Consider the following 22,450-nt stretch of genomic DNA (forward strand, 5'->3'; position numbering starts at 1 on the left):
CCATACAATTCCTCCGCGACCGCTGAAGTGCACACCATCTTGGTTGTCTCGGTCCATCAACCGAAGACGTACGCCCTGGTGTTCACCGCCTCATGCCCCTCGCTCTTATCTGAAGTTGTAGAATAGCCGCAATCACCTCCTCGTACCCCTGACACTTGCTAGACTAGGTTCTCTAGCTATAGTTTGGAACAGCTGAACACCACGACCCGCACACCGTCAAGCGAGAGGCCTATATTCCCCCATTCGAAGACCCGCCAGTCCCAGATAACCGCTATCAGATAATCCGAGATGTGGTCGGCAGAAAGAGACCAGTGTGAGGAGTTCCAAAAATTATGCAGGTGGATCTCATGCAGGTGGATGTTGATTGATTTAGCTACACCTCGATTGGTCCTATATTCTCCGCAAAGCAATGAGAAGTTTGAATGCATACATCCCGCATAACAGTTGCTGAAACCCTGCCAATGTTCGTATCCAGCTTCCACCACCTTGATCTCACTTTGCCGAATAAGGCTGGCTACATCGAGCTCATCCTGGCTTGTGTCTGGGGTCTTACGAAGTCTGCTCTATCATCTTCGAATGTATCGCGGCCAACTCAGGAATGATCAAACTCTCGATCTCCATACCCTCTGTCACGGTACCTCCGTCCAAATCGTGGGGTTCTGGGCCATGTTTTCGCTCTGCCTTGCCTACCAGAGCCTCCACTCCAGAAAAACTTTTGGAGCGCCTCGTCTTTGGAACTCGAATCCATTTCTCCCCACCACCGCGAGTAATAAAGACGACCTCCCATTTGCGGGTGGTGAGTAGATTGCCAATCACGAGGTCATGTTGATAGCGCTCCAAAGATTGTTCGGCCTTGGTCACCAGGAGATCCGGGTTGGTTTCCAGCTTGAAGCTTACTATCATACTGCCCTTGGGAGCCCAGCTATGCACCAAATTGCTGAGGAACTTGGGCACTGGGTCCAGATTGATGACCAACTGGCGGCTGGCGCCACCTTCAAGAGACTGGATCTTATGCTCCTCCATCCGATCTCTCGGGATGAAGAAGTCAGAAACTGCAGCCGCCAAGTAGAAAAGCGCCCGGTTTCCAAGAGGGCGCATGATAACAGCAAGGCTGCGAAGCTCGAACATGTATTCCGTGACAGTGGTAAACGGAAGGAGCAAGAGCAACCGATTCTGCTTGGCGTGCTGATACTGCCTCAAAACTCGCCGCATCTTTTCTTGATATTCTGTTCGGACGACTACCCGTTCCCCATCCCCGGATTCCTCCATGAAATCGAGGAAGCAGTTAGTACTGTGACTGTAGTGCCTAGAGTAGGGCAGAAGACTGAATTGCCGGTGCAAGAAGATGACTGCATAGCCTTCCTGCAAAAAGTATTCCGCCGAGGTGGCTCCTCGAGTCCCGGCAGAGAAATTGTCAATGAAACGCACGGTTTGATTCTCTAGTGGAACAGTCGTGCCCCCGGAAGTGACCAAGGCGATTCGACGATTCGGCGCATTTTCCAGGTGATATTGAATGAACTCCCGAGCCAAGGTCTCATGGTTGGTTAGAGACTTGGGAGCAGGGTTGTTGTGGAAATAGGCCGTTTCGGCTTGCTCGTGTGCTGTTGTCCCATTTGGGTTTTCTGGAGACATGGTGGCGACTTGAATGAGATTTTCACAGCTGGTGTGATGCTGTAATTTAATTTGGTAGAGCTTAACTGGCGATCCTGCGAAAGTACACCAGCCGACAAGAGGTAGCAGCTAGGCAAGAAAGGGTCCTTTTCCAAGCCGATTTTAAGTTAAATGAGACTCGCCTTCACAGGTAATGCTGCTCTATCCGCCAAATGAGTCAAAGACTGTCAAGGGGTTGAATGGCAGAATGGTTAATGTTGAGATCTATCCCGTGGTCCGAAGGTTGTCGGTGACTTTGAGTATGAGAAATGCAGCGCAAACTCCATCCTCAGTGTCATTCATGGGCGAGAAAGTTGCATATTTACACGGATTTCACTCGAAACAGGATGGCATCTGGTTACTGGTATGCTATTTGAAGCATGAGCATCTATATATCCCTGACTGGAAGGACGTCTCCAAAGTCTTGACGGCCTCCTCAGATATATAGTGTTCGTAACAGTTTGAAGATGTTGTTCCAGTCATGATTTCGTACCGAGGTCCGGAGAGACTCGACTAGCAGAATCACTACGTCATACAGTTCACCAAGTCAAGCTATCACGTGACATCTCCATATATCACGTGGCCACAATCGTGAACAAGGCGAACGGCAAGGCTGATTTTGTTCCACTCGCGGTTCTAGCCTTTAAGGGTGCTTTGTGCCGCTCGTATTCGGGTTTCAACATGATCTTCAGTAGCTAACTGCCCAATATGTCAGGGAACGAGCCATCTACAGGTTCGTTCACCACGGGTACTCTAACCTAGGGTTAGACGTTCCAATTTGCTTTGATCTGTTCCAAGGGCTAAGACATTTCGAGGCCATTGTGCGGGTTCGCGTCAAAGGATCACTCATTCTGCCATCAATCAGGTTGCAAGCTATGCGAGGCACCCACGAGGCGTCCTTGTCTCTGGTGAAGTCACTGAGATCTCTATTCGTGATTCAACATTGTTTCTACTGATATTTCTGGGAAGAATGAGTTCCCCTGTAGAGCTGCATTCCAGGGTCGTGGCTGAAATATCTGAGAGATTGTCTCCTCGCGTATCCGGCACGTGTATATACGTGGCGTTTTTGAACGGGGTATATCTGTCCATGGGTTTCGACTTTGCACAGCCCTTAGCGTGGTAGGCGCTTTCAGAATCTACTGACGTCTGTGACGGCGAACTATGGTGCACTGCTAGTCGACTTCATTATCCATCCGACCCTCGAATTTCCAGCATTTAAACGCGCAGACGTCCACATTTTCTTCCTTGGACCAACAGCTCCTTTGATCTCCTCCCTCCATCCTTCAATATCATCGAGAAACAAGAAAGCCTGTGATCATGAACTCCTCTGATATATCGTACTGGATATATCGGCCAGTAAAAGGGGTCTCTATTGCCTTTGCTGTGCTCTTCTTCATCTCTGGAGTTCTTCACGTCTGGCAGAACAATCTCAAGTACAGAGGTTCGTGGCGAATTGGCTTTCTATTCCCATGGGCGGCAGCACTGTTCGTCGCGGGCCTCGCCACTCGAGAATATGGCGCCTATCATACCAATGATCTCGGCATATTCATTGCCAGTACCGTTTTGTTGGTGGGTCTCCCTACGCTCCGAAGTCACTTTCGTGCCTGGATACAGCTCCAAAGTCAGTTGGTATTCAGGTCGGCTAACATATTAATAGTTCATCGCTCCACCAGTCTACAACGGCGCGGACTACTTCATATTCGGCAGGCTGTTGTACTATATACCTTATCTCTCTCCTCTTCACCCAGGCCGTGTCTGGACCACATTTGTTGCATTGGACCTTGTCGACGGGATAATTGCGGCTAACGGAGCGTCTTATGCGGCAAATACCGACAACAGTGACTCAAAGGTAAAAATGGGTATCATTCTGGTCAAAGTGTCATTGATCCTCTTGCTGGGCATGTAAGTCACTGCCGTCCGAGGAGATCCACTCGGCGAACCTCACTCTCAAGTCGAAATCAGTGCACACGCATGAAGACTAACACCAATTACAGGTTTCTCGCCTTTCTATATCTGATTATCGTCTTCCACAGACGATGTATCGCTGCAAATGTCTTCACGCGCAAGGTCAAAGTTGTCGTGTACTCGCTCTACGCTTCAGGCTTCCTGATCCTCATCCGCAACACCTTTCGCACCGCGTCGTTCTTCTATCCGCCAAATTCGACTGCAAATGGTAAGGAGTGGATTTTTTGGGTGCTGGAGGTTATTCCAATGCTCTTCAATACCTATCTCATGAATCTCTTCCCACCTTTGAAGTACCTCCCGCACAATCACAAGGTATACCTCGCTATGGATGGAAAGACAGAAATCGAGGGCCCGGGAATGGTTGACAATCGGCCATTTATCCTGACAGTGATTGATCCATTCGACCTTGTCGGGTTAGTGACGGGACAGGACAACAAGAACAGATTTTGGGAGCATGATGGTATTGGGGGACCAGGAGAAATGGTACAAGGTGCAACTGAAGAGCATAGCGAGCTAGAGCAAGCCAAAAAGGGAGGCCATGACAAAACTCGAGTCCAGGATAGTGAGTTTGTATGAAGGGCTTGTCGGGAATGCTGGGGCAGGGTTATAGACGTCTGATGGAAGCAGTTATTTCTCTTACGTACCGATTACTGTTGATACTTTTAGATTAGTCGGAGTTGTTGAAGCTAGGCAACAATTACAGGTGACTGTGGACAGGAAGGAGTAGCAAGTTGGGTAGCAAGAACAGGAATGAACATAGATATTTCATACCAAAGTAACGAGGTCTTCACAGCAGCCCGGAATGACGCCTTCAGGGCGCCACGCCTGTTACAGCCTCGTAGCGAACGGGATACAGAGGTGCCAAGCTCTTTCATCATCCTCACCTCAGTCTCCACGCCTCCCAACACAGCTTCACCAACTTTCGCGCATTCAGAGTTGCGTCACGGATATCTTAGGCCGGTATTGATACTCGGTGTCGTCATGGTTCACATGGACTCGCCCACTTTGCACAAAATGCTGCAGATTGGCGCAGCTGATTTATGCCTTTGCTCTGCCTCGCATTTTTGACTTGTCTCTAACAGACTAATTTCTGTCGCAGCCTAGTCGCTCTCACGGTAATCTGGAGACACCTACATATAACACTATGACCGACCGCACACAAGACAAGACCCACCAGGCCGTGGGGGACGCCAAATCCGTTTTGAAAGGGGTCAAGGGCCTGGGAGACACTATTCGTGGAACAGTCAACGAGTCGGTCGATACAGCCTTCAACGACCGCGAGGGAGAAATCAAAAACAAAGCGGTCAAGGAGAAGGGAGAGGCAGATATACAGCGGGCCGATCAACGTCTTGGTACGAGCCTCCGCCCACAGTATCCTCGATGGGTATGTTAACTTGTCGTCAAGCAGGGGGAACCCACGGTGCAGGAACAAGAAGTGCCGCAGGTGGCACAACTACCGGCGCAGGTGCGCATTCTGGAGGCGTTGGGAACATGAGCAGCACTGTGCCCTCGAGGGGTCTCGGTGGTGAACCTACCAGCACAAGGGAGAGATTCTGAGTACATGGAGGATGACAAGATAAGGTGACTTGTTGGTTGGTTAGGCAAGCACTTGAACGAGTCGAAAAGGACGATATGGCAGCTTCCAAGTCAGTAGAGACCCGGTCTGGTAAGTTCGGGATCACGAAGCACGTCGAAGTGTCCGGAGGCCAGACACCATTGCGACTCGAGACTTGGCAAAATCTATCTGTCTATCAGTGAATCCTATGCCCTTAATGTCCTCCCTTGGACCTGTGATTAACTTCTAGTGTTGTCCTCTTGCCTCTTGTTTTACTGGATTCAAAGCCCTCTCAAGCTGCCTCTCTCCGCCTCTTATCAGCAGCCTTTAACCCGGACTTTCAGATTACTTCTGGCAACTACGACAGCTCGTGACTCCAGCCTGGTCGAATCCTCTTCACATTCCGTCTGGCCCGCCACGTCCACGCCTTCCTCACCTATCGAAGTGCTGTTGGGTACATTTTCGAATTTCTCAGGTTGATCGAAGGCATCAGACTTACGCGTGACAGCAGTGACCAACCGTCCCGCGTCAACTCGCTCTTGCTTCCAGCACACTTCGCTCGAAGGCAGCATGCCATCTTCCGTTGAAGAAGGAGAAATTGGCATTGTAGTTGACGAGTCACAAGCCATGTCCATTTCCTCTTCAGAAGATAGCGATGACCACCACCCCTCCGGCGCCTCTCTCTCAAATCTGCGACGCTTTCCCAATCCCTTCTCAGCTTCAGTTTTCGGAGTACGCCTTCGTACACCCAACTGGGCGTGGACAGACGCTGATTTATCGCAGGCCATGTTACAGCCATTGGACACAAGCTTTCCAACTCAACCCGAGCCTGCATTCCACTACACAACATTCCAGACGGCGGAGGATGAGGGTGCAGCAAGAAACCGTGGATATTTTCAGCTGATGCAAGGTCTCCCGCAAAGTGCCTCAGACGGCCACCTTCATGCTCAAGCAGAAGAAATTAAGACAACTCCGCTGTTTTCCAATGACGTCCAGAAGACTCTGAGGGGCGGCATCATGGGAGTTGTTGCCCCTAGCCACACTCCTTTCCCACAATACGGGCTCCTAGGCATGCGCGAACAGACATACAACTCCTCCTTGCCGGAGGCAAGCAAGACTGTGTCACCTGAGGATAATCTCATCTTCGCAAACATGAATGCTCCATGGTCTGCCTTCATATGCGGTTCCCAAGGTGCTGGGAAGAGTCACTCGCTCTCTTGCTTCCTGGAGAACTCACTGTTAGCTTCATCCATGGCGGGAGAGAATCCGAGGCCTCTAGCTGGCCTTGTATTTCATTACGACAAGTTCACAAGCAGTGAGAGCACACAGTTGTGTGAGGCCGCCTATCTGTGCTCATCGGGAATTCCTGTGCGAGTTCTTGTCTCCCCGAGCAACGTCCATGCAATGCACAAGCTCTACAAAAACCTCCCTGGACTGCCTAGAGACGCTCCCCGTCCAGATGTCATCCCACTCTACTTTCAAGAGAACCAACTCAATGTGACGCGGTTGATGACGTTGATGGCGGTTGATGACAAGGACAAGGTGCCACTGTACATGGAAGTCCTTTTCAAGGTGCTCCGTGATATGACAACAGAGAAAAAGGGCGCAGGAGGCTTTGATTACCTTGATTTCAAAGCACGATTGTCGGGGAAGGGGTTCAATTCCACACAAAACGGACCGCTCAGACTGCGTCTCGAAGTGCTCGAATCTTTTCTTGCACACAAGGTCCAGACTGCGGAATCCGCTGCCCGATTGAGAGATATGTTCATGTCTGCTCCAGGGACACTCACTGTTGTCGATTTGAGTTGCCCTTTTCTCAACGAGAACGACGCATGTGCCCTATTCACAATCTGCCTTTCGATTTTCATGGAGAGTCGGGCAGATTGTGGTCGTGTCATTGCCCTCGATGAAGCTCACAAGGTAGGCAATTACCCCTTTGTTCCATGTCTACTAACCATGTTTGCCCTTTGCAGTTCCTTACGAGGTCGGGTGAAGCTGAAAAGCTCACAGATGAGCTGACATCCATTGTTCGTCAACAGCGCCACCTTGCCTCACGCATCATTGTATCGACGCAGGAACCGACTCTCGCGCCCCGGCTTATTGATCTCTGCAATGTCTGTATTGTTCATCGGTTCAGTTCACCTGCGTGGTTTGAAATGCTCCGAGACCACCTTGCTGGTGCCAGCCGCCACAAGGGTTACAACAATGCACATTTGTTTGAGACGATAGTTGGGCTGCAGACCGGGGAAGCGCTGATATTCTGTCCTGCGGCTCTGTTTGATGTGTACAATGGCAATGTGCACACATTGAAAGACGCTTTCATCAGAGCCCGCATCAGAAATCGCGTGACTGCGGATGGTGGAAGGAGCATTTTAGCTTCCGACGAGATGCAATATAGTGGCATTGGGGAAATGCTGACTCAGGAGCTCATCCGACCGTTTGCGGCACAGATGGGGGGTTTAGGCCCACAGCCTGGCAAGCAGTTCGGCAGACATGCAGGCAAGCAGCCGGGCAAGCAGCTGAGCAAAGCAGAACGTCGCGCGGTCAAGGCGGGACGCGTGATGAAGAGCCAACCTGTCCCGTCTCAGTCTCAAAACTTGAGGAGAGGTCTGACACATGCGCAAGAACGCTATGAGCTTCGTTCAGCGCACGCACCGACTCAAGAGCCACAACCGGGAATTGTCCAGGGTTCGTCGGAGAGTTCAACACAGAGTCCAGTGTCCAGTGCCATCCTCGCCGGGGATGTAGGTGATGTCTTCGCTGGTGCTCCTGAGTTTATTCCCTTGGATCCAAGAATTGACCCCAGCTCAATACCTAGTCGGGATATCCTCAGGGTTTATGTCAGTAATGCCGTGTCAGAATCACTCGGCAGGAATCCCAGAAAGATTGGATTCGCCGAGGTACGTCAAGCAGCAGCACGGAGTGCAGGCTTGCCTGAAGGATTCTTTGGAGGGCCGGAATGGAAAGCTTGGTCCAAAAGAGTGATTAATGAGATGCTGGTGAGTTGGGGCTCGTCTCGTTTGAAGATGAGATTCGGTCACTGACTTGGGCTGTCTAGGTGGAATATATCGAGGTTCGTGGGATGCCGCAACCAAAACGCCACTAGACTCTCTTGTCGAGAAACTCGAACTTCGATTTCCGGATTTGCATGACGCTTGAAGCTCAGTATGGGTGAAGCAGGAAACGCTTTCGGAGAAGAAGTTGTGGATACATGGGCAGGGAGGGAAATGTCTAATTGCGCAAAACAGTCGGGGAGTCGGGGTCTGGCGCAGGAATGGAGCAGGATCCTGAAGAAACAAGAGTCCACCTTGGAATCTATTCTACACGTTCGGCGAGGTCGAACTGTCTATGGAGAGGATCTTTACGGGGGGAGTCTCGCTATGGTGGCCTGATGCACGAAGTACAGTACATGAATTGACAGCGCATGTACGTGGTTCACTCATGAATCTCAAACAAAGTCAGGATGGAGATTGAAGAGCTTGAAATGCAGAAGGTGGAGGGTGGTGACTGTAAGGAGTGCATGGTGGGGGCTTAGGAGAGTGAAGCAGCGAAGCTAGTTTGATTCAGGAGATAGTGATGAGCAAGGTGGAAGACAGCATCACCAGGCATCATTCAATTTGTTTGCGACGTGTCTTGTTCCGCCTTGATTGCGTTTGTGAAACCCTCGAATCTGACAATTAGCAGAATGATATCAGAAAAGCCGTGGATCCAGGTGTCCATGATGCCACGCGTTTGGCAGTAAGAAGGAGGCGGGGGAGGTTGAAGGGAGAGCGATATCACACTAACAATGTAAGGGGGTGGTAAGGTAGAGTGTAATTAAGAGGAAAGGGGCTGGATTTAGGGTCATGTACTGGGTACCTCGTATGCCGAGCCGTTTTGGCAGTTTGGGTAATTTAGGTTGACGTTGACGGTCTGAAAGAGGGGGTCACCTAGCAAATGCAAAAACTTATACCTCGTAAGTTTGAAACAAACACGAGGGAGAACATCTACAGGGATTCATTCGGCTTAAGGGGCTGGGACGGAAAGGGGGGAGGTTGGTGGTTGGTAGACGAGGCGCGCGTATCGACAAATAAATTGTACCCAGTACCAAATATATCTACAAGCGTACCGAAGACAAGGGCTATAATTATTATGTAGCGGAGGGACCGAGCCAGTGCGGGAAGACATGTCGACAGACAGACAAAGTAGTAGTAGACACGTAGGTGGACAGACATGTAATTTCTCTACTCCCTTGTATTATTATCATTACCTGTACCAAGGAACCAGGAACCGGGCCAGCCCAGCTCAGGGACCAGCAGCCGGATCAGGCATCCAATCCAAGCCAAGCCAATCGAGCCTAGTACTGACGGCCACGATCGCAATCACAAGCAACAAGCACTTTCTGTGCTTTGAGCCAAGGTTATCACGTGTGCCAAGCGCTTCTACAACTGCACATGGGATAGGCTCGAGGGCGATGCCGCCTTCTTTATGAAGTTACACCTTATATTCTCTCACCACCGAAACTTCTATTATCACATACAGCGCCATGAGCTTCCGCATGAGCTTATGAAAGAAAGAGAGAAGAAAAAACAAACAAACAAGAAAAAAAAAAATCGCAGTGCTGCAGCGTCAACTTGAATGCGTGAGATTGGACTGGAACACGAAGACTTCAGTCGAGTTGTGAAGAGACGGGGATGACGATAGATGTATATGAAGTCTTAGCCATCGAAGTTAATCTTGGAAACTTCGGAACGACCTCATCTCCTGGATGCCTCCCTCAAGTCTCGAAAAGATCCGTGGGCTCTCGGGTATAACGCCGTAACTTCTCGCTTTGAGCCACGCCAATATCAAAATCCAGCGGATGACTACTGTTCATCACGCATATTCTTGTTCGAGTTTGCGATGACGTGATGACGCAATGACAAGAAAACGCGAAAACGCATAATCGAATGGTTGGGGAGCTCGTTCACGAGACTCCTCTGTATAGACACTCCCCCGAGCGGTAGATGCCATTAGACTCGACCGGCATCGTCATATCAAAGATGACAGGAGACTTGGACACGACTGGAGACTGAAAGGCGCACGCGGCGTCTATATCCTTGTGTCATCCTTCCTAATGTAGTAATGAATGTGCTCTCTGTGCCCTGCCGCTCGGTCTTCTGTACAGATCACCCGGTTTGTATAGGATCAAACAGATCAGTCACGTGATCGTTACTTTGACCACGCATTTCCCGGAAGTCCCTTGCCGGGGATTGACGCGCCTCCGGCCCCGGCACTCCTTCCCTTCCAGTTAGACCATAGCCAGGCCAAAAGGTCGGTTCGTAAGACGTTGGGGCGCCAGTAGGTGTGAGTAAAAAAAAAAAGGGCCTCTAGGCGCCAAAGAGAGGCCCGAACAAGTAGTTTTCGGAACCTCTGTAGTCATGCCGGGGCTGGCCACAGATTTTTATGGGTAGCTCCCCCATGCTCGGCCAGGCCTCCTCGATGCTCCATCACGTGACCGATTAAAGCGGCCTCGCTCCCTTCCTCAACGAAAATGGAAAGGGATAAAGCACGGTTCGGGGCATATATAATATATATATATTCTTTATTTGGTTTGGTATTTCAAAAAAACAAAAACACACACGCTCATCTCCATTTTCCAGAAAAATGCCATGATTAAAATATTATGATGCGTACAACATGATCATAGAGCGCACAAGATTTTATGACGACTTGGGGTGCAGCTTGCCCTTCTTCTTGAGCTTGGTGTACACAATGCCGTTGCCGTCAGCGTACTCGGTCGGCACCTCTGGCCAGTCATCGACGCCATCGAGAAAAGCCACGGCCATGCCGCCAGCCATGTGTGTTTGAACGTGGCAGTGGAAAAGGAATGCGCCAGGGTTGGTGACTTGATAACGCAGGACCATCCACGTGCTGTTGACTTCGTTGGGGGTAGTAGTATACTAAAGCACACATGTCAGTTATTTCTCAGCAAAGTCAAAAGGTCCAACGAAACTTACCCCATCGCGAAGAGGCGGGTTTTCAAAGTTGAACGTGCCAGCTGGCAGCACAGCGGCGGCCTCAGCCACAGTGTTCCATGTCCAGTTTCCGACACCCTTGCCGATAACGTACGCCTTGTTCGAGTGTTTATGCATGGGATGAGGCTGAGCAAGGGGTCCCTGGGTCCTGATCACCAAGTCGACCCATTGGCCACTCTGTGTCTTGATAATGAGATCGTTGGCTTCGACATCGGCCGGATCTTCGAACAGAAGGGGAGTCTGGTCTTCCAACTCGGGAGCAAACGAGTTGACACCGCTAAGAGTCCATTCATATGCGCCGGCTGGTTGCCCAATCTTCTTGATATTCATCAAGTAGGTCACGTCCGCTGACGGAGCTGGAGGCGAAGGTGGATAAGGCGCCGCCTTGTTGTCATTGAACGTCACTAGCGTGGTCAAATTGGCGCCGGCGAAGTTCATCGTGGCAAGAGCATTGGGGTCTTCAGTGGCGGGGCCAACTGAGCCCTTGTAGTTGAGGACAGCGAAACCACTGAGGACTTGGTTCAGACCGTTGTTGGCGACACGGATCGAGTACTGCGCAGGGGGTTGGTTGAGCTCGATCAGAACCGAGTATCGGTCTCCGTTGTTGACCACGACTTGATCCACCAGAGTGGGAGTCACGTAGCCGCCGTCCACAGCGTACACCCACATCTTGTGTCCGTCAATGGTGAACTTGAGCAACTCGTATCCACCCGGGTTGATAAAGGTCAAGGCAGCAAAGCCTTTGGCAGCGTCCACATCAATTGAAGCCATGGGTCCGGTCGAGGGAGTGCAGGTCGAGTAGGCATCAGCAGGAAGAGTCTCAATGTTGAAGGTGAAGTTACCCTGAGTGGCAGGGAGGTTGGGAGGCAAGCAACCTTTGTCGGTGAGTTGCGAAGGGCTGACCGAAGCCAGGAGAGCCGTAACCTTGGGATTGGTGTAGGCAGTCAACTCCTCACGCGTCAAGCAGTACTGCGACCCCTGCCCATTGATGATGATGGCGTCCGAGCAAGCAAAATCAATGTTGGCATTCCGTTCCTGCTCATGCAGTTCCTGAGAGGTATACTTGTTGTAGTCCGAGATAAAGATGGGCTGGAGCTCGTCGTCCGCAGCCGACATGAGCTTGATGAATTCCGGATCGCTGTTGATCAGAGAGAATGGCTTTTCATCGTCAGACTCTGGAGAAATGATGATGGCGCCGTACAGCCCATCCATCATCTGCGAGCGATAATGTGCGTGATAGAAGTATACTCCAGCTGCATCGGCGGTCCACTTGTACAGGTACGACGAGCCGGGCGCAATGGCGTATTGTGAAAGACCTGGGACACCATCTGACCAGGGAGTGCCTTGCTGCACAATGCCGTGAAAGTGGATTGTAGTAGGGTCGGGCAGTTCATTGTGAACCAGGAACTCGACTGTCTGGCCGACCGTCATCTTCAACGGGGGACCGGGGAAGGTGCCATTTGTGAGTATCATCTTCTTGGGCGTGCCCCCAATGGGTGAGTAGTCCTCCCATGTGAGGGTGACCTCGAAGTGGACGGTGTCGTCCCGTTCATGGAGTGACCGCGATCGCGAAGGGAGGGCGGTACTGAGTAAAGCGAATGACAGGAAGGAGAGCACGGCGATTAACCGTGGAAGTGCCATTGTGGCAACAAGAAAGAAAATATGAGAGGCGAGTAAAAGGAAAACGATTGAATAGACAACGAGAGGAAGGTCCCTGGTAGAAGGAACACGTTTTAGAAGGTAGTGAACAACAAGGATACAATCAGAAGCATTTGGACCAAAGGGCGAGGTTGGGAGGAGATATAATATACAGCGATGGGGCGATTCAATCCACTCTCCTAGCCAAGTCCATGGTCGGCCGCAGCTCTCCAGATAATCCTAGGGCTCGTGATAGCAAACCGGGGATTAACGACACCATGGATGGGCTGGAAGCAGTGACCAGCCTCGATGGTGAAGGTATGTTATTCTCTACATCCCATTAGCGTCTTAGCAGTGGCATTGATTCTGGGGCTGACCAGGGTACACAGGATACCTGCAGAACATTGGCACACCACCTGGACCCGCCATCCCAATTTTTGGCATCGCGTGGTCTGCTAGCATGTCAGTTGAAACGAAAGCGCCAGATCTAGACAAGCCTTGAAGATCACCGCCTCTGCAGCCAGTTGAGGCTGACACATGTTGGGTTTTTTTGGCCAGTGTCTGTGGCGACGTGGAGGGGTTAACACACCGCGACTCGAGTCTGATATCTCGGCGTAATATGCGCCATGACTCGAGGGATTGAGACGAGTCATCTTGAATAGCAAATCAGTCATCCTTTGACGGTAAGAGACAAGATGTCAATGGGTGACAGCTGATTTGACGTGCAGCAACAACAGTGAGCAGCGGCAGCAGCAAACAGTAGCAGCCAAGAGGACGGCTGAAGGTTGGCAGCTTTAGATGGAAGTGCGCAGGAGCGGAGAGTGGAGGCTAGTGAGGCTGAGGGTTTCCTCCCAAGCATCGCTAGGCCTCGAACGAACCAAAGTTTGCCACGGACGCCACGATAACTGGCCAGCCCATCCAAGCCCATCTCACGCAGGCCTCTGCCAAGAATCGCCCGCCACTCTTGGAACCCGGGCCCTTGATGTCCGCGGCGATGGCTGGGACGTGTGTCATTTTATTCAGAGATTCAGAGTTCAGTCCTCAATTTCTCACGAGGGCGGGTCGAGTCTTGGCTCTAGGATGACCTGGGGCGGAGCGGTGTTTTGCCCTTCACGACAGTTGTAGAGTTCAACGCACATAGGCGGGCGTTTTGACACCTAGCTGACTGTGTTCCAGCTCTTGTCGCGGTCCTTGTATACGAGTCTCACACCCGAATTTTACTCTTGAGCGGCATATGGCTAGATCAAGTACGGCGTAGGAAGGTCTTGGGTCTCGGCAGCAGCGAGAAGCTCTGAATCAGTGGGGGGGGACTCAAACATGCGGTTGGGTTGAGGCGACCTTGGGTAAACAGGACGTGAACGGTCGAGCATTGACGGCGCGAGCCAGTGGTGCCGAGACTGTTTCGGTGGGCTTTTGGAATCAATTCTCGTTTCGGTTGTTGATCCTCTCATACAAGGGAAAATATTATGACAACATACCCAAATGGTAGAAGGTAAAAAGGTGGAATGATGCGAGAGCAGAGGCCAAAAAGGGGAGCAGGAGGAACATGGCCCATGGTGGAATGAGGGTGGATTGGGTGGATGCCCATTTTTTCGCTGCCAAGCCATTGGTGCGAGATTTGGCTTCATTTGTCGCGCCGAGGCCGCAGTGGCCGCCGCCTGCGCCGCCTGGGAATAGCAACAAGGGCAAAATCTTTGCTTTGACACCTCCCCAATCACACCTTGTCGTCGACAACAAGGTTACTGCCAATGCAGGTACATGCGAGAAACCTACTTGGTAAGGTCCTAGCACACGGTGTGCCAGCGATGCTTCTAATTTCGTCCCCTCCGCCAAGAGAGTCTTCTCTTCTAGTCTTCCAGAACAAGCAACAAGCCTATCGATGAAGACAAGACATCCAGATCTTCGATTATCGAAATACTCCAGACAGTGGCTTCAAGGCTTATAAAATCGGTGGCGTCTTTATCCACGATACATGTTTTGGCTGGATCTCCTTGTTCAGCTTATCGATCCCAAGCCCTCCGGACTACAATTCCGCAGGCCACGGCTGGAGGGCACAGGCGGCCATGACCTGCGGCCCAAAGTGGGAAGCGGTCTGACTTTATGTCCTTGGCAGGTTGTTGTTTATACGAAGTCTCGGACAGTCATGGTCGAATCAGTTGCTGATACCAAGCCCGAGTGAGGCTCCAAGTCCTTCCTTGGTGTCGGTTGGACTCGGTGGGAGGCTGGATACTTCTGCATCTCAAGTTCCAACACCTCGTGGTCCAGACTCAAGACAAGCTACTCGGACATGCCAAGAGGCTCTAGGACTTCATTAATAGCACCACGAGCTGAGCTGACTTGATGCAAGCTGCAAAGCTATGGCTTGACCCAGTTCTCCAGGTTCCCAAATCAGACTGCTCCGAAGGAGAAAAAAAACTTGTCCATGTCACGAGTTACGAGGACTATCGATTGTGGTTTATCGATTGGCAACGAATTTGCGTCATTTCTGACGGAGTGGCTGACAAGGATTAGCGGCCTCAAGCGGAGATCTGGAAGCTGTCGAAGCTGCATCTTTCCAGTAATTCTCCTTGCCATCCTGCAGCATCCATGCAGTATGATGTGGGATTCTGTCCCTTTCCGGCCATGACCTGGCAAAGTTCCTTTTGCCGAGGGCCTTTAGCCCTTTCGGCTTCCCAGTGATTCCAACAAGTCTGCGGTCAGGGCGGGCTTTCCCGCCGGGTTTGTCTGATGATTCGTGCAGCCCTCCGACTGACCAACTGATTGAATACCTCTTGCTGAAAATTACCCAAAAGAGTTCTGGGAGCATTGGATTGAGACAGCAGTCCATCCCAGACTCTGAAGTGAAAAAGTATCTCCGCGCCGGAAAAGCTCTCTTCCAGCCGTTCGGAACAATGGGACATGCCTGACGCATATGTCGACGACCGGTAACCGATACCTGTCCTTGGCGACTCAGACACGGCGTCCGATTGCCTTAGGCCGGAGCTAGGCTTTCAGCACAGGCAAGTCCTGCGATGTACAAACCGGTCACTGCTGTGCTTCAAGATCTCATTCGACAAGATGCGACCCTACACGCACAGGCTTAATGCAGCTCGGACCATGCACACTCCCCGAACATGGTAAAACCGTGGTGACGACACCGACGACTAACATCCAGCGACACGGTTCAGGTCTTATGTCCTCTTTAGGCTGATCGATTGCCGTCAAGATGAATCTTCAGAACCCAGACACGACTCGGGCGAAACAAGATTGCTCTCCCGTAGCTTTGTCGTCGCGGGTTGGGTAGCCCCGCCCTATACCATCTGTTGTTGCTCTAGAGAATCGATGGTCATATTCCAAACTAGGCTCTGGCCTGTCGAGGAGGGCCTTGTTTGCGCGAGAATTCGGTGAGAGTTGGTTTGCCTGAAATGGGTGTGCCTGATGGTCGCGGTCTTTGGCAGACGATCGCAGTCTAGGTGGCCAGGCCAAAACCCTTCAGGTTCGAGGCCATCCAACTATCCCACCCAGGCAACAGGTGCGAGGCCTTGACACAGTAGGGGCTACAGAAGGATTTGATTTATCAACCACCTTCTGAGTCCGTTTATGAAATTGGGACAGATCAGCCATGCACGTTTTGGATTGAAAGTTGGCGTTGTTGTAGACCTCATTCTTCTACTATGCCGTTTGGTTTTCCCGATTTGAAAAAGTCCGATTGCCCATCAGCCTGGGAACCCCATCCATACAAACAAAAAGCCCCTCTCGTCTGATGCCCTCTCCCTTGCCCATACGAGGCAACGAACCGAAGAAATTAAATTCCCAGGTTCATACCTGCATACCTAGGTAGGTAGGTAGGTAGGTAGGTAGGTAGGTACTCACTGACTGACTCATTCATTCCAATTATCTGAGTTCGACCTCGTCGTCGTCATCACCCACGAGGATCTCGACCGACCGACCCCCCTGATCGAGGGACCGGCGCCCTGCTTCCAGAATAGCCGTGGTGAGCACGGTGTTGCGCAGGGTGGGCAGCCCGCCTCTCTGGTCGAGCTGGGCGAGAGTGACGGTCCCGTCGTTCAGGGCCGTCACGGCGTCGATGAACTTTTCAAAGCTGACGTAACCGTAGCCGCTCTGGCCGGCGAAATTGCCCTGCTCGTCGGGCGCGTAGCGCATGTAGAACGGGTTGTACCATTTCAGGGCACTGCCACTGTGGTCGGACTCGTCGACGACGTCGTAACCCCGCTTGGCCTGGTTGACGTTGATCTCGCCCCTAGAGGCGACGTAGTGGAAGTGTTGCTGCGAGTGGACCCCCGCGTGCATGGGCGCCGTCCAGCTCGCCGTGTAGATGCCCGTGGCGCGCTTGGTTTGATCGCGAGGCTGCGTCCAGTCGACGAGTAACGTGATGGTGTCCTCTGTTCCCGTGGCGCAACCGACGCTCTCGCTCTCGGCGATGCCGCGGCTCGCGCTGGCGCGCACCGTCGAGGGCCGCCACCCGGCGTCGCGGACGATCCACTCGCAGATGTCGACATGGTGCGAGTTGAGGTAGTACGAGATGTCCGAGTCGCGGCCGGCCCAGGCCTTGAACGTCGCCAGCTGCGACTTGGGCTGCGACATGTAGCTGTAGAAGTAGTTGAAGTCGCCGAGCGTGGCGGCGCGGAACCGCGCGTCCGCGTACGCCGGGTCAAACCGCTTGTGGTGCTCGACGTAGACGAGCACGCCGCGCCGCTCCGCCGTGGCCAGCAGGTCGAGGTGCTGCGCCAGCAGCTTGGTCGCCGGCTTGGTCACGAGGACGTGGTGGCCGCGCTCGATGGCGTATTTGGCTATGTCGTAGTGTGTCGAGTCTGGCGTGAAGACCGTCACGGCCGACCGGGGCGGCAGGGCGTCGATGGCCGCCTTGTAAGCGTTGGGGTCCGTTTGGTCGTCGGCGGGGAACGACTTGAAGGAAACGTCGAGCCCGTTGTACGCCTCTGAGATGTTCTTCGTAAGGTGTGCTCGTATCGCTGGGAACTTTGTGCCCGAGACGCCGACCATGGAGAGGTCCGAGACTTTGCCGCGACGGCGGAGGTCGAAGACTGTGATGTTGTCAAAAAAGTGGTATTCTCATGCCACGGTCAGACATGTAATTTGTTTTCCACAGGGGGCCTTCTTTCCGGAGTGGATGACAAGATTGTATATGGCAAGCGAAAGTATGTTTCGCTTGTCAATTCATCCCATCCGGGTCCCTCCTTGGCCTGGCCCATACCCTTCTCATAGGCCGAACATGTATCAACAGGGTCCCTAGAGAGGAATCTTCGTGTTGGATGATAGAATATAACAAAATAAAAAACACTTACGCGTCAGTCCAACCACACCCACTTTCTTGTCCGAGGTGGACGCAGCCCCCGAGACGAAGCCGGTCGTGTACTCACCTGTGCCGACCATCAACACTGCCGGCGGCGCCATGTCGACACTCTATGCCGGGGAGAGACTTGTAGGGTGGGACCGGGCAGGAGAATGAATAGAAAATCCAGTTTTTTGAGTGTGTGTAAACCGCTTTCGAGTCAATTCGTGGTGTGAGCGGGTTCAATAGCTCTTCAGTTCCTCGTCCGCTTCTCAACATCCAAACAATCTCTTTGATTCATCCACACAACAATTGGTTCATTGAGTGATTGAGTGATTGAGTGATTTAATCAATTCATCAAGTGAAAGACGGTCCGATAAATACTGTCGCGGGGAAAAACGCACCAGAGGATCCACGACAAACAAAGCTCAACTCACCCTAAAGAACTTTCACAAGTCCACCAACCAACCAACCCACCCATGGATCTCTAGGGGTCTGGGAAATAGCAACCCGAGCCCGTCGTTAACAGTCGCCAGACGGCTAAATTCATTCCCCAGTGTCTCACCTAATTACCCATCCATGACTCTCCAACACACTTTGTACGGGTAGAGAAGATGAGGAGGAGGGGAAGAGAGGAGCGAGGGACGAGACTTGGCAATTGGGCTTTATTGGTCATTGAATTGCCGATTGCCGATTTGAACCCGTCATCGGCCTTTGAGTTTTCCCAATCCGGAATCAAGCGGCAATTGAACGCTCGGTTTTTGAGCCACATGAACATTTCGAGGACAACACATCGTATAGAATGGAGTGAAAAGAGTCGTGGGAATTGGATTAGTTGAGGTTACCGGGGGGGGAGAGGGGGGGGGGTGAAAGAGAAGAGAAAATGCGTCTTTGGGAGAGATGAAATGTCAATGTAGATGTCCCTGATGGGTTTCTCTTGGAAAATGTATTGATAGTGTCAAGAGAAGAAGGAAGACTCTTCTGTTCTGTCCTGTTACATAATAGTAATGTCCACCTTTACAAATGGAGGTCTGAAGTCTGTCGGGCTATCATGGAATTCTGCAAACTCCTCTACGGGAATAGCGACTGTCGCTGGCCCAAAGAGAGGTTAGCATCACCACCTACATACCTACCTACTGGCACGACTGTACTCTGGGTTAAAGGATCATTTCTTTCATCTTTCATTTAAACCATCAAACATACCATGAAAAGAAGGATCTCGTTTCATGGACTTGAATCATTCCCAGGTATGACAGGCAAATAGCCGCGAGATTTGCCCCAGCCCTGGCCTCACTGCCGGACCTGGTCACCCTGCCATGTACCGGTCCATATATCCGGAGTGTTGCCTCGAACGCAGATGGCGGATGTCGTATTTTCCCCAGAATCCCTCGGACCATATCCTTTGGCCCCTCCGACTCGGGTCCTCTTCATGTGCAATAACCTCTAACACCGTGTCGACGTGCTAGATTGATCTATCCTCCAACCGTCCATGGCGACGAGAACCTCCGTTAGCATTGAATGAGCAACAGTCAAGAATGGCTTGTGAGTACCGAGGGAATGGGACAGAGCATCGTGTCGGCCTCGGAACACAGAATCAATCCGAAGCCTGCTTCAGAGATGCCTTGGGGCAGCTCTAATCGATGACTGCGGATCTTGAGCCTCTTCACTGCCTCACTGTGGCTCCTCGTTCAATGGAGTGTCGCTCTGAAGGTACGAGTAGACATGGCCCCGTGGAGCTCGTGGTAGTCACCCAGTAGTATCGAGTACCTCGTATGAGTAAGATCCCCAAATCCTTCAAAGTATCCAGCGCGGCATTATGTAACTAATCCTCCAGGTCGTCAGGCTCAAAACACTGGCAAGAATATAACAGAATCGAGGCCCACAATTTCATTTGATCAGGGGGTCGACTTCCTCCAGGAACTGACGAGATTCTCCATACTTTAGGGTTGGTCAGAAAGCCATCTCGTCCGAATAGAGATCGGCCAACTCCAATAACGAAGGATGCCATCGCGCTTTCCTTTGTGCCCCTCAGAGCATCTGGATCTCGCCGTCAAGAGCTGGGATGGTGAATTGGAATCATATCATGCAATGCGACATGGGTTCCCTTCGGATGCAGATCCATTCTGAATCTTCCATGGTCAATGTCCACCTCCATAGAGCACGTCGGCCAGCATCGATCCGCCCTATCAACATGACCTTGAAGGCGAAGCCGTTGTTTTGAATTGGGGTCATGAACCCATGCCCCGCGTCGCGTTGCAGAGTGTTCGTGCGGAGCAATTGCCAAATACGGTGTCGCTTGTGGGAGCTCTGTCAAGAGACAACCCAGTGACACACGGACAGTTGGTTGTTTCTTGTCCCAAAAGCCAGGAGAGTGTTGTGGACATGCCTTCCAGTGGAAGAAAGATCTGTCATAATTGCTGTTAGACAGACTGACGTCCAAGACTGACTTGTTCACGAACAGACATGTGCTCAACCATCTCGCGACAGTCTACTCTCCCTTCTCGTCGATAGTCCTCCTTCCCAAGATATCAGATGTCGCTGACGGGGCTGTCGGACCGTCAATATCATGCCGGTGCCATCCTTCTGGAGCCCCGTCTAAGGTGACCTGGGACTGCGCCACAGGCTCAAGTAAGGCATACTTCCTGAAGCTATATCTCCAGGATCGGAGATTCCAAAATGTCACGTCGGAATCAGGGGGCCACTGTCTAGTGCTGCTAGCGGCCTCCTGAAACAATCGATGGAAAAACTGGTTGCTTCTGTAACCAAAAGTGTTTGCGGCACGTTAGTATATTTGGTGCACCAGCCTAGCACGCCTGGATAGTTACTGATCTCGGAAGTAGTAGAGCTGACAAGATCCGCGCAATGGCAGAAATCCTGACAGCGACGAGATTGGGATTTTCCTGTGTTGATTTCCATATGACATGATCCAGAAACCGTCTCTTGACGGACCCAATTACTGTCACAAACATTAAGGGAAAGTCAAAGGACCCCAATTCGATTGAAACCCCCACAGTTGATTTTCTGGCACTGGTGGCAACAGTGGCACCAGTGGCACCAAAGTTCTTGCAGGGCCCGGTCCCGAGCGAGCCGGTCCCAGAGACACTGTAAATGGCACAGACTGGCGAGAAGAGGGCAACGCAGCAGTAGTAGAGTAGGAATGCCTCGCCAACAGCTGTAAGAAAGCCATCATTCATATGAGATGGTGTTCCATCCGTTCTTAAACACCAAGCCACCATTGGGCTTCGAAGATTCCTCGGACAGTGGTCTGGTTAAACAGTGCTTCGCCGTATGATCCCCCACCCGGTGGTCGTATTCGATATCCTAGTCATCATCGATATCTGTACATAAGATTGGCCGCCACGCACGTGCGGTCACCCTAGCACTATTGAGCGCGCTGGCTATATCAGAGAGAGCCCCGTAGTCTGTGTCAGACACACATAGGCGTCACTTACGGTTTCTGAATACGGCTCACCGGCCAGGGGCCGGGCAGAGTTTGGACCATTGGGCCGTCCCTTCTCGGCACGTAATAATGGCAGCCTTTTCTCGAGGACCGTGGTGCTCGTTCTTGACCATGACCCACCGTTAGCGATTGTTACTCTCAATACTCTTATTGCAGCATCGACTCACTGCCAGTCAAATTCAGCCCCGAGGTGCCTGGGCTCTCCTATTCTTGCGCCTTGGATACCGGGCCTTGGTGCCTGGCTTGATCGGACGAACATTGTCATCCAAGGGTGATGCTGCGCAGGAATCTCGGCTTAGCTCAAAATGTGCTGAGATACAGCAAAAGCTTGAGTGATTTTCCGCCAATGTCCTGAGTCAGAATGACGTTCCGATACAAGGGATCCATTCTTATGTCAAATAATATGCTTGCACCAGTAGATTATCCATACGTGTGCAGACATACGGCTAGACGTGAAGAAAAGCTCGCTTGCGGAGTATTCGTGCCCCAAGAACAAGGTCTGAGTCTGGGTTCTCTCTCCGAAGACTTGTATTGACCTATTTCGGGAACGTTGGAATCAGGATGGCCCAATCTCGTCGATGGCTACGGACATCCTCCATAGACCCAGTGGAGTTGGCGTGTTTTAAGGATGGTTCCTTGGGTCCTTGTAGCCTTGTATTTTTGTTTATGTGGTAGGATCTTTAAACCCCGGGGATATCATAATGCATGTTGACCGAGGGGAGTCTAGATTCGTAGTCATAGCCATAACCAGGCCTAGGAGAAAGACAATGTCGGTTAATTGTTAGTCAAGTCCATCTCGCTGACTATCGCTCGATTCGCCCGTAAGATGCATACCCGGCGGGTGGCGTATAGTCGGCGTTCTGGAGGATGGAGAAGATAACGCCTCTCTATACGTG

The 22,450-nt window shown here is 51.7% G+C and overlaps 6 protein-coding genes across 6 annotated transcripts; 3 read left to right on the plus strand and 3 right to left on the minus strand.

Annotated features, from left to right (window-relative positions):
• Positions 1-549: 549 nt before the first annotated feature.
• On the minus strand, positions 550-1,632 carry Z517_07994 (uncharacterized protein; the record flags this gene model as incomplete). The annotated part of the gene is made up of 1 exon (XM_013426515.1): positions 550-1,632. The coding sequence occupies one exon, from the start codon at positions 1,630-1,632 to the stop codon at positions 550-552; it is 1,083 nt and encodes a 360-aa protein (XP_013281969.1).
• A 1,335-nt stretch (positions 1,633-2,967) lies between these two features.
• Z517_07995 (uncharacterized protein) lies at positions 2,968-4,191 on the plus strand (the record flags this gene model as incomplete). Its single annotated transcript, XM_013426516.1, has 3 exons — positions 2,968-3,219; positions 3,308-3,552; positions 3,645-4,191. The coding sequence occupies 3 exons, from the start codon at positions 2,968-2,970 to the stop codon at positions 4,189-4,191; spliced, it is 1,044 nt and encodes a 347-aa protein (XP_013281970.1).
• Positions 4,192-4,759: 568 nt separating this feature from the next.
• On the plus strand, positions 4,760-5,172 carry Z517_07996 (uncharacterized protein; the record flags this gene model as incomplete). Its single annotated transcript, XM_013426517.1, has 2 exons — positions 4,760-4,967; positions 5,024-5,172. 2 exons carry the CDS (start codon positions 4,760-4,762, stop codon positions 5,170-5,172), a joined length of 357 nt encoding a protein of 118 aa, XP_013281971.1.
• A 784-nt stretch (positions 5,173-5,956) lies between these two features.
• Positions 5,957-8,214, plus strand: Z517_07997 (uncharacterized protein; the record flags this gene model as incomplete). The annotated part of the gene is made up of 2 exons (XM_013426518.1): positions 5,957-7,090; positions 7,144-8,214. 2 exons carry the CDS (start codon positions 5,957-5,959, stop codon positions 8,212-8,214), a joined length of 2,205 nt encoding a protein of 734 aa, XP_013281972.1.
• A 2,637-nt stretch (positions 8,215-10,851) lies between these two features.
• Z517_07998 (uncharacterized protein) lies at positions 10,852-12,807 on the minus strand (the record flags this gene model as incomplete). The annotated part of the gene is made up of 2 exons (XM_013426519.1): positions 10,852-11,091; positions 11,149-12,807. 2 exons carry the CDS (start codon positions 12,805-12,807, stop codon positions 10,852-10,854), a joined length of 1,899 nt encoding a protein of 632 aa, XP_013281973.1.
• A 3,870-nt stretch (positions 12,808-16,677) lies between these two features.
• On the minus strand, positions 16,678-18,216 carry Z517_07999 (uncharacterized protein; the record flags this gene model as incomplete). Its single annotated transcript, XM_013426520.1, has 2 exons — positions 16,678-17,846; positions 18,108-18,216. 2 exons carry the CDS (start codon positions 18,214-18,216, stop codon positions 16,678-16,680), a joined length of 1,278 nt encoding a protein of 425 aa, XP_013281974.1.
• Positions 18,217-22,450: the final 4,234 nt, after the last annotated feature.

This window comes from Fonsecaea pedrosoi (assembly GCF_000835455.1).
Source record: "Fonsecaea pedrosoi CBS 271.37 unplaced genomic scaffold supercont1.5, whole genome shotgun sequence".
NCBI lineage: Eukaryota > Fungi > Ascomycota > Eurotiomycetes > Chaetothyriales > Herpotrichiellaceae > Fonsecaea > Fonsecaea pedrosoi.